Raw genomic sequence first — 12,392 nt, 5'->3', positions numbered from 1 at the left:
CAGTAGCAAAGTACTTGGCTTTTACTTGGCTCTGGATTATCTGATTGCTCAGGGATAAATAGTAAAGATCTACTATGTTTTCAAACTATTAAATGCTAGATCATGTAGATAAAAACAGCATTTGATTTTTACAGGAGCTGCTGTTAAGAAACAGCTACCTAGTTAGGTTTGTGAATGCACACACAGCAAAAAGGAAATCTCTCAGAAATTATTTTAAATCCCTATTTTAAGCAAGTTTCTAATACATTATGGCAACTTCTCATTTTACAACTGTTTTTACCCTTCTATTTCCCCCTCAAAGCCACACATAAGTATTGCATGCAACTTGTCTTTTACATACTGAAGGACAACTCAAGGTACATGGAGCTCCCTGAAGTTCGACACATAACTGAGTGCAAATATTCTCCCATTATCTTTGCCCATATTTTTAATCTCACTTGATTTGCTTTATGTATTTATGTTGGTAGGGATGCTTCCTGATACAAATGCCCTTAGTATTTTAATGGATTAAGTATCATTTGCATCTGAGCTGCCATATAACAGGGAACTAAAGAGATGATACTCACTGAAACAAATGATAAAATTACCAAAAAAAAAAAAAAAAAAAAAAAAAAAAAGCCATCTGTTTTTCTGGTATGTTATCTCCACAGGGAAGTCAACAGAGCATTTAATTTAGTGTTTCAGTTCCCTAAACAGAAGTACTAGTATTAATGAGAGAAAAGGAAAGGAAAAGACCTAAAGACCTTAAGGACAGAACAATGCTCTCCCCAAACCAAAACATTTACAGCTATTACAAACATAGGAACAGAAATTTAAAGTGAAGATTAAACCCCAACCTTTTCCCTGCTGCACTTGACTCTAAGATGATTTTTTACAAGTTATCAATTTTTTCAATAGTTTAAATGTTTTGAACTCAAAATGCATACTTGAAATTCCACACTTTTGAAAACCCACTAACAGTACATGATTCTTTAGCCTTCTTAAAACAAAAGTACTCTTCTTGATGGGAACAAGGCATTCTTGAAGGGTTTTCAAAGTACGCATGTCTACTTCACCTGAAATCTTATCCTGTGACTTCAGCAGGCCTCCAGGAGAGATTAATGAGCCCACCACTTCCAGAAATAACAGAGATACTTCAAAAACATTTACCTCAGCTCTTCATATCCAAAAGGAGCCACTCCACCCAAGCATCACTCAGAGCAGTTACAAAGATCACACTGCCAGCCTGTTTCTGCTCCATGGATAAACAGGACTAGTCACCGTGAAAGCCTGGCAGTGACGTCCTTCACAAATAAACAAGAGGCTGATGAAAAGCAGAGCAGCACAGAATGTGCCTGATGTGCTACAGTGCAGGAAAGACAGCATGGAAGTGTGGATTAACACTAACACTGAGCATCGCTTCGCTCTTCCAAATTACAAAAGATAAGCTAGCAAAAATCAGGAGGAGCATTTTCAGCTCAACTGGAAAAGGTTAGGTGGATCACGGGTTTTCTCCAAACCTTTTTGCTTTTGAGATTTTAGAGATTTTCACACCTAAACTGCTCTGCTTTTGTCATATTAAGCACTTTTGAAACAATATTTTAAGTTATAAAGACTTGTCTTTTTAATATATTCTTGTCTGATTCCACAATCACCAAAATACCAAGACAGAATTAAGAGTGATTTTCATTGGAGTGATACTCTATTTCTGAGTATCAGAAAGATGATGTTCATTATATTCAGGTATCACTGCATAAACCAAATAAAACCAGAAAGGCACAAAAGGAAAGGCTTTCATGTATTCACACACCCCACAGCAAGTTTCAATAAATGGAAAATAAGTAGATTTCTGCTACTAAGATACTGCTTCACCACAATGTAACGGGGAGAAAAAAGCATCCTTTGAGTAATATTTTTTTAAACTAGTAACAACTTTGCAGTTTGGGTATTTCTCTAAAAAATATTATTAAAAACAAACAAAAATCACTCCTTATCAGCAAGACAAGAAACATGCTACTTTGGGATTTCCTCCCCACAAGCTGTATACACTTTATGAACAGCAGAGCAGAGCCTCCGTCTCCAAAGGAGCAGTGTCTTTTACTAACTTCCTCCAAAATAATTCTCCTTATCTAGGGAAATTTTGACAGGACATGCACTGCCATGGAGGAACTTTGAATCCCAAAAGGGTCCTGTGCACCTCTCCCAAAGGCAACCAAAGGCAATTAGTACCAAAAGCAGAATTTCAAACTCTGCTTATCAATCCACAGTTGTAGATAATTCAATTTGCACCAAACATTAAAATAGAAATGGTCCAAATGAGCTCAAACTTACCACGCAATCAAAGCTGTTACCTGCACAAATTGTTTTATTCTATGCATTTTTGCACATCTGCAGTAATTTCTGACAAAGCTTCCACACTGTCTTCTAAATAATTCATAAATATCTTGACTTGAGCTAAGCTAGAAGTATATCCCCAGAAGCATATCCTAGAGCCCACCAAAATGATTTCTGAAAAGTGATTTCTCACACTAGTTTTCTTTCCTCTTCTTTATTTTTTCCTATGGTGGCTTTGCTACTTGAGCAGGTTTATATCTATTAAACACATCAAACTGAAGTACATATTCACATCATCCATTTTTAAGTCAGAAAATGGGGCCTTCCAAATTGTCATGCCAAAAAATGTCACACAAATTTTATTACCCTTAAGCACACTGGAGGGTACACAAAAGCAATGTACATTTGCTTAAAGCAGAAACTTAATTGTATTTTAGACATGCATGATCTGTCCCCTCTCTTAGCCATACCAGCAGAAGGCAGAGATTTCTCACTTTACCTACAAAGTTATATATGGCAAAAGCATGAATAAAACAAAAAAATACAAGTTCTTGTTCCTTTATAGCTTCAGTAACTACAGATCCATGACACCTGGCAGCACATACAACAGCACTGACCAACCCTCCCCGTCAGTGAAGGAGCAACACAGATGCTCCCCCATCACAAGCTTTTTTGCAAGATTTTTTCCAAGAGACAGGTTAAGCACATACAGGACCTCCTAAATGCCATGCTTAATATTTAAGTAGTGAACATCAGTTTAACATTTTTGTGCAAGCAGTAACTGGAATCTTATACACAACTTGAAAGTCTTTATAGACCTCCTCCAAATCTTAGAAACCTTGAATTACAAGTTTAAAAAACCTATGTAGGCCTGGAAAAGTATTTATTCAACTCTGTGAGAGCAGAAGGACCTTTAAGAATAGCACACACTGTTCTTCTATTGCCCAACATCCAAGGAAAGGATCTTGGGCAGCTCTTCTCTGGTCTCACAAGAGACTGAGAAAAAGAAGTGTTAAATCCCAACCACTTCTACAGACAGGTCTGGGGAAAGGGACTTACAGGGAGACCATGGACAAATTCAGCCCTGATCATTAGCAATGCATCGTACAACACAGCCTCCCATTCACAGCCACAGCTGAGAAAAATAAAAAGTCAAGTGGCAGAAAGGTAAATCTGAGCCTGGGAGTCAGTATGTACTGACAGTAAAATTACATCCACCACAGAGAGCCTCTGTCTGCAGGTCCTTGCATCCCCTTTGGTCACATCCATCTGACCAGTCAGCCTCTTCCACTGAACAGCATCTTTCCAGCTGAGAGATGCATTACCATCACTAGCAGACACAAAGGATCTCAGGAATAGAAAGAAAGACTTCCTTTACAAAGCTGATTTGAAAATCACAAATAAAACCAAATAAATGTACCACAAACTCTGTAGCCTTTACCCTCATCCACATGGATTCTCTCCACACTTACTGCTTGAGCATGACGTGCAGGCACAATGTCAGCTCTTTAAGCCTTGCCAGAAAACTGTGCAAAAATAATTGTGTGTGAATGTTTATTCCTGTGTGGAGGATGCAGATCAGGGGGAGGAATCTTAATACAATTTTGACATAATTGAGTTACATGGCATCTGTAATCTGCTGGAACACACAAGTATCCATTTTACTTCACTTTAAATTATCATCTTGACAAAACCCACACATCACAACCCACATAACTAAGCTAGCCTGCAGCCCCAGCTTTTTTTTTTCTTTTTAAAGTCCCTTTTTACAGCTGAACATTCAAGTCTCTTTCAGAACCACAGCACCTGAGAGGCCTGCCCACAGCCAGTTCTGTTTCCGTGCCACTTGTCAGCTTTGCTTATAAAAGCAAATATCTAGACACACAGTGGGAAGGCTCAGCAGGAGAAATCTTCTGCTGCAACACAGCAGATCTCTCCACACAGAAATGGCTGCTTATTCGATCTGTCTCACAATCCCTGCTTGAAAAGGAGCAGTTTTCTCAACAGGGATGCTCTGGGGTCGATTACACTGTAGTGTCTGAAAAACAGTCCCATCCAGTCATCCAAGGGTGGTTTCCAGTAATGTTGTGAAGTCATGTGTAAGGTGGAGAGCATAGAAAATTAAAAGGCAAATCAAACAAATCCCTTTACAAAAAATCCTTAAAAAAAAAAAAAAAAATCTGTTGAGAGACTTGCTCTGTGTTGCCCTAAGACGAAGTACATGCATTTTTGGGGTTTGTTTTAAACAGCAGCTAGTAAAAGAGAACCTTGCTAAAATTCTGGTAGGGTCCTGTAATACAATATCAGTATGAGAAGAAACAAAAATGTGCCTGTTAAAGTTAGAACCAGTGTATTTAAGCAGCTTCCTATTCATGTTACAGCAAATATCAAGTCATTATAGCAACTTACTTTTGTTGCTATTTCCCAACTGGTGTTTTTGAAACCTTTTCTTTACAAAAATTAAGTTTCTTGCTTCTAGAAACTTGCATATCATCTGTCATTCATGCTATAATGCCCAATCCAGGTATTTGTTCTTTTACAAACTGCTTTAATAGATCAAAATGCAGTAAACATTTTCAGATAATCATTTAGAGTCCTTCAAAATCTTTAGCAGACATGATAGATTTTTGTAAAAAAAAAAAATAAAACAACAAACAACTAAAATACTTAAAATTTAGCTTAAATTTTAATTGGTTCAGTATTTAGAATGAATCCATATCAAAAGGAAAGACGAGGAGAGTTGTTTATAGTTAAAGGTGTAGAAAGATGTGATTCTTTTAACCTTAGCACATGTGACTCTAGAGAGCGGTACCATCTGAAAATACCAACCGTAAGAAAAACCAAATACAAATTAAGCAAACAAAGAAAAACAACAAAACTACCACCAAAACCAAGCTGCCTCCTACAGTCACTGCTTGAGTGATCATGACCATTTTGGAAGAAGATACACAGGAAGACACTGGTTAGAAAAGTGAAGTAAGGCAGATACATGCACACACCAGATTCTGTGCTTTTGTGCCAGTATAAATGAGAGAAGTGCAGTGTCAGAATGCAAGGTATCAGCTTCTATTTACAGTGGCCTGCACTGCTCCAAAATACACTATCTACACCTCTAGAAACAATAATGCTGTATTATGGTTCTTATTCAACTTTAGCAATGGCCAAAAGCAATTCTCCTGGCCACAGAAATTTTATCATCCACCCACAACTGGCACCATACTGCAAACCTCTCACATTACTTTGTGTCTCAACATTTTAGACCTTTGACTCTCTCAGGGAATCAAATGCAAAACTTACTGCTTAACAAGAATCAGATGCTTTTGCACGTTTTTGTTTGCTCTCTTATGCTCACATACCAGAAGATTCAAGTGATAGAAATCTGAAAAGAAAGGAATCCCATAATGTGCCATTTTTTAACTACAGAGGATTTAATACAATGATGTTTAGAAGTACTTTAAAATACTTTCTGATTTTATTGTCCTAACAGCTAAATATTTTGCCAATAGGTGGCACCAGCACTAGTTAAAAAGTGTAAAGAATGCTGTCCTTACTGAGCAACAAGCCTTCCTTTCCCACCTTACTAGGCACCAACATTAAATGCATACTTTGGTATCACCAAATAAAATAGTAAAAAGGTCAGGTAACTGTAGCCCCGGTAAGAAGTCATCAGTGTGAAATCTGGACCTCAGCTATTCATTGTTTAATAATAGACAGAGTTTTGGCCACCTCTGCTATACTAACTGCTCCTCAGGTTTTTGTTTGTACCTTCTTCTATTGAAAACACTGCCTCAGGAAGCTCCCATATTTCCAGATGATGGAGGCTGAGACTGCTCTCGTGTGGAAACCCAGCTGAGTACTACATCCAGTTCTGGGGACCTCAGCACAGGAAAGACATGGACCTGCTGGAGCAGATCCAGAGGAGGGCCATGAAGACGATCAGAGGGATGGAACACCTCTCCCAAGAAGAAAGGTTGAGAGAGCTGGGATTGTTCATCCTGGAGATGAGAAGGCTTTGGGGACACCCAGCTGCAGCCCTTCAGTACTTAAAGGAGGCCTGTAAGAAAGATGGGGACAGACTTCTAGCAGGCGTGTTGCAATAGGAAAAAGGGGCAATGAGGGGCAATTTGGATTATATAAAAGGAGTGTCTTTTACAGTGAAGGTGACAAAACACTGGAACAGGCTGCCCAGAGAGGTGGTACATGCCCCATCCCTGGAAACATTCAAGGTCAGGTGGATGGGACTCTAAGCATTCTAGTTGAAGACATACCTGTTCATTGCACAGGGCTTGGAGCATTTTTAAAGGTCCCTTCCAATCCAAACACTCTATGATTCTATATCCACATATGTACTATCTACACTTGCTGTACTGTTACACTTTTAGAGCAGACATCAGGCTCAACAGAATGCTGGCCAGCCAGAGTTCAGCTGCTCTAGCTGAACACCCAGGCACTAAAGAAGCAGTTACATTTTCAAGACCCAGCTTTGCTACAGGAAAAGAAATAGCTATCAGTAAGACTATCTCTTGCCAGGTTGGGGTCAAAGCTAAGAGATGCCCTTGACACAAAAGGCAAGAGCTCATTTAGCAGCAAAGAAGGCACTGTCACGTACATCCAGCTGCCACGCTCTCACATCACTGCAGGTATGTACCACCCGCTGGGGGAAAAGATTAAAAAGAGAAAGACAGAATGAGATTGTGCAGACACTTTCATTTTGCATAAAGCTTACATGTAGTTATTCACCATTAACTCTGGGGGTAGCATTACCCTGTAGCATCCAGAAAGGAAACATCAAAACATGATGCCAAGTAACATGGCATCATGTTCTATAAGATTTCAACAATCTTTATATTAGCAGTGAGCTGTGCTGGGGTTTTTTTGTTGGGTTTTGTTTAAGAAAGGTACCACAGTTTTTCCTCTAACCTGTTATTTTTAAAATTTAGGAACATATTAGATTCATTACCACATTAGGTAAAATGCCTCCACTACCTTTAGGAAAAATAAGTCACAAAACAGTCTTCAGAACCAGATTTTACCCCTCTACAGTTTTGATAGTTCTCTTTAGAGTTTATTGTACATACATAGAGCCTGAAAAATTTTGGTAGATGAAAACTGGAGTGGAATAATTGAAATTTAAAATCTGCCCTAAATTTGTGTGAATTATAAAAAGATTGTATTTCCATGCCTCTGTTGGGCATACAGTTTCACATGTTTCAAGCAAAAAAACATCAGCTTCTTCAGACAATGTGCACAACCATTGGCTATTTAATAAACAAAAGGGTTAGCCCAAATAGTCCCAATAGCTAACAGAGTCAGCAGTAGTAATCAACCCTTAAATTATATATAAGGTTACCATAGGAATAAACCAAAAATAAAAGTCCATATTATAATACAAAATTTCAATGCACCAGTTAGTGACATTTCTGTTAGGTTTTTTTTTAGTACAGGTAGAAATCAAGAGCCTAAAAAAATGCAGAATCAACTTTACCACATACCACCAGCTCTACAATATTTTTGTACCTGTTCTTCCATACCAGACAACTGTAGCTTTAAAAACATATTCTGTTCAGGATTTAGAACACTAGATATTTAAACAGATAAAGTCAAGTGAGAGAGCAAGAGAATTAATTAGTAAATAATTAATTGTAGGAACATAAACTATAAAAATATTCCCCAAATCAATTACTGTCTCAAAAAGACCAATGGTAGCACAAATGGAAATACGGGCTTAGCAAGATTTGATTTTTCAGGATGTTCTCAGAGTTAAATTCCTTTGTCTCATTTTATTACTTTATGAAACAGACTTCCTATTCAACTACCTTTCATCTGAAAAATATTAATATCTATTTCTATAATGTACACTTGAATACAAACCAAAGCCTACTTTTCCTTTAATCTTTGTTTGATACAAGCAACGTATTCTACTGGAATGCACATTTAGCTCTATTTTAGAGTGTAAACAAAAAGCATTATTGGTGTTGACAGCCTTATACTTTCTGAAACTTGAGCATGGACCTCAAGCTCTTCAGATTGTCAAAAATTTCCCCACCGCACAGCATGTTCATTTTCTGTTTCTGCATTTTTCATTACACTTGAATAGACTTTTTAAAGTTTTCCTTTCTGATACATGGAACTAGAAAAGGATTTTTTTAACCTACAGAGAGACAGAGATTACATGAGAACCTAAAATCTTACAGATGTATTTATAAAGAAATTATTTTACTATCTATTGCCTTTTTATTATGCATTGATACAACTGAAGTATACCTCCCTAAGCAATGATTTGGTCAGTAATTTTGCCATTAAGATCATCTCCTGATGATATACCTCAGTTTTTATATATTTTGAGAGCCATAAAAAGTAGTATATGTAAAAAATATAAGTACAACTGTAATATGCACTACTTTTAAAAAGACAGCCATTACCAACTCATTGAAGATTTAAGAGGACTCTATTGCAACTGGAAAACATAATACATTGAAGAGTCAAAATAAAGTCTGACTGACAAATTATGCTGTATCATTCCTTCTTTTGTGTTTCAAAGAGAACAGACTGAAATTTTGAAGAACAGATTGGATTAAAAAAAGTGGAAATATGATTCTCAGCATATGAACTTGTAATGTCAGAAATCCCAGTCACAGCAAGTTCTGAAAATAAATGTATCATAGATATGACCTTTCTCATGATCCATCAGCTTAGATGAAGAGAGGGTGGGGGGATAATCATATCATGTGAGCTTCTGGAAGATTCAGACAAATGAAACAGCAACAAAATACTAAAGGCATAGCATTCCTAAAATCTGTCTAAAAAACCCACACACACTGATTGCATATGTATGGCAGGAGTTCAAACAGTTTTTCAAAATGAAAACAACAGATGTGACTTAAAAATGGAATCTTACCTTTCTGTCTCTTCACTTGGGGAATATTGCTGATTGTGGTTGCCTGAACTATTTCCACTACAATTTGATACCTAATTTTAAAAACAGTAGGGAATAAGGGTGAAGAGAGAGAGGAGAAGAAAAAAACACGGCATTAATTTTTTACAATGTGTTCTTCATACAGCACACTTAAAAATTAATAAAAATCAAAATACTTCTACTTCCTCCTCATCTAGAAACAAATTCATCTCACAGTATACCTGCAACCTAAGAAGCAGGGAAAACAGATTGTCTTGTAACAAAAAGGAGACATTCAACTAACCATAATACTGCACTCTTCTCTCAACTGATGGCATTGCACAGACAGGTAATATGCAGTAAACACAATATGAAGTCACACTCTAAACATTATATATAAGTTTTCTTTAGGAAACCAGGGTGGCAGTTCAGTTTAGAAGAAAAGAGCTGTCTGTAAGGTTCTTCCAGCTAATCCACTCAAAATGGAGCATATATAAATTTGCAGAAGAAACAAATTACACTGAAATACATAAAACATCAAAGCACTACACTCCAGGAATAATTAAAACATGTTTATCATCTAAAACTACATTAAACAATAGCAGACAGCTAATGCAGCTAGCAAACTGAATTTTAAGTAAAACTGATTTTGTAACTAACAAATACTATGCACTCAGCAAAGAAAATGACTGTCAGTTAAGTTTTCATAAATGTCAAAGTCCTGGTCATAACACTCCTTTCAATGCATTTACTTTGGTAGCTACTGATACTCGTAAGAAAGCAAGTATTCCAGTGAATTTGCTATCTATCAAGTTAACTCTTAGATGAAAGCTGAAGCCTCCTGGAAAAGCTATTTCTGTGATGATTTATTCTCCATTTAAGAAAGAACATGTGATCCTTAAAACATATTTACCTTCTTTCATGTAAACTTTTCTCACCAACATCACTCAATTCCCCCCATTTTTCTTGTAACTCTTTTAGGATTTTGATTGTCTCTGGCTCATTGTATACGCAGTTTTATACACACAGCATACACTCACAACTACATTTCCAGATTTTTTTTCTGCAGCAAATTCTTCAGTTATCAAATTGAAACCTGAAAACCTGTTTGAAAACCTGTAATTTTTGTAACACTACTTACTTTTGCCATTACTGTATTTTGATTGTTTCCACCCACTACCAGAGTTCTTGCCCAGTCTGTCAGAGGAAATACAGCCCCATAGTAAGGGTGGTGTTGTGGTGCATACAAAGTCACACACACTCAGACCAAGGCTTCCCAAATTATTTAGGACAGTTCAGTTAGACTTTTGATGCATTGCTTATGTGATCTGTAAATGCCACTCACTGCAATGACACTCATTGACCACACTCAGGTATTGTAGGCTAACTGTGAAATCATGAATTTATCAAACAAGGTATGGACAACCAAGTGCACATGGAAAGTACTTCCCACTTACCTTGCCATTTTTTCCTTCCAGATTTACTCCCATTTGTTCACTTTTATGGTTTCACTTTTTTTTATTACCAATACTTAACACAGCATCTCTTTTTTTCCTGTTCTTTGTGTTACTTTAATATGGGAGATGCTTGAAGTTACATGCTCAAAGATACTATGTAGTCTGCTCCTCCCAAGCACTGGGCTCCTGCTGAAGCTACTCAATGGGAGTGCTGTACAACACAGCACCAAGAAACACACCCTTGCTACACTGCCAGACCATGACCCTTTCCTCCCTGTAACTCTGTTCCAAATATTCTAGTTGCTAGATATTATGTGGTGCTGATGAGCAAACATCTAAGGACATTTTAGATGTGATATATTAATTTAAGGAAGTGACTGCACTCGATAAATGGGACCCTTCATGGCCTCACATCCATATTACTTCCTTCTTCCCTATTCTCTGTTCTATTCATGCACTTCTCTCATTTCTTAGGTAAAAGATGATACAGAGCCAGTAGTAATGGTCTTCCTTACAGTGAACTGTGTTGTGACTTTTTGCTGCTATAAAAATAAATATCAGCATAAATACAATGCTGATCCTGAGAGCAGAATTAAAACTATCCACCAGCTTATCTCTTTATTACTATTTGTTCTCAACTATGTTTTTAATTCAGCATGTCTTTTATCTTTAGTCTTCTCCTGACAGAGAAAGTACATGTTTCACATCTGATGTAAAAGAATTCATCTCTTCTTTATTTGTAGCAGAATTCCAATTAATCCATGCTAAATTCAGTCTGAGGGGAAATTAAGGTGAAATTTCACTGTTTAACTGTTTCTTCTTGAAAGACATAGGGACAACACTCTATGTGAAAACTTGGTAATACAGGAATAAAAGTCTGCCTGCCTTCATGACAAACATCAAAGAAATGAAACATTAGAGAGTGTGGGTTTGAAGGACATTTGTGTATAACCATACAATGGTCCCTCCTGTGAAAGCTTTGCTGGTTTGTTCTCACCCCATTCCCCCCAGTAAATTAAACTTTTAAAAGGGTAAAGGTATGATAGGAAAACAAACAAAAAACCCCAAAACAGCTCCCCGGAAATCAGCAAATTCCTTTTTATGAAAGTCTCAGCTCCCCTGATTTCCCTACAAAAATTAAAGGGATATTTCCACAAAAACAATAATTATGTTCCAAGAGATTAAGCGACTAAATGTTAGAGGTTCACTATAGGTACAAACAATGAATCCTAAAGTTCTCCAAAATTAATATTAAGTAGTTACTGCATCATTCAAATGAATTCCAAAAATAAAATCCATAAAAGCAATCCAGAAAATCAATACAATATTTCTTCTTAAGGTAGTGCTTCTAAGCTAGGAGAGAAATAAGATTTAGAAAATCCTAGCACCGTTATTATCCTTCCAGGGAGAGCTATTTGCACAGCAGAGAGCTTTACATTCGCTTACAAGGAAACCCGCATAGCCTCCCTCTCTTTTCTGACTTCCTGGGTGAGAGCAACACACACCTTTCACCCACAGGTTTCCACGGAACCAGCCAGAGGTTTTCCTTGCCTTCCCCACCATGAATACCTGGCTATTACCACAAGAAAGCCTAGCAAAACCCTGTTAATTAACTCAGTCTGGAAGGATGCCCTAGCAGCCCTCCCTCCTGTACTGTCACGTGCACACATCAAGAGGCACCCAGGAGTCCCTGCCTTCTCGGCTGTGCTCAGTCAAGAGCCTAAGGA

The 12,392-nt window shown here is 37.3% G+C and overlaps 1 protein-coding gene across 1 annotated transcript in view; it reads right to left on the bottom strand.

Moving 5' to 3' along the window:
- Positions 1–12,392, bottom strand: part of SNX25 (sorting nexin 25) — an 80,972-nt gene that overhangs the window by 33,309 nt on the left and 35,271 nt on the right. Inside the window, exon 6 of the mRNA XM_053974998.1 lies at positions 9,212–9,282. Within this exon, the coding sequence (XP_053830973.1) occupies positions 9,212–9,282 (71 nt within the window). The remainder of the gene's footprint in view (positions 1–9,211; positions 9,283–12,392) is intronic.

Source organism: Vidua macroura, chromosome 4 (genome assembly GCF_024509145.1).
Source record: "Vidua macroura isolate BioBank_ID:100142 chromosome 4, ASM2450914v1, whole genome shotgun sequence".
In the NCBI taxonomy this organism is placed as follows: Eukaryota; Metazoa; Chordata; class Aves; order Passeriformes; family Viduidae; genus Vidua; species Vidua macroura.
This window is presented reverse-complemented; position numbering and strand designations above follow the sequence as displayed.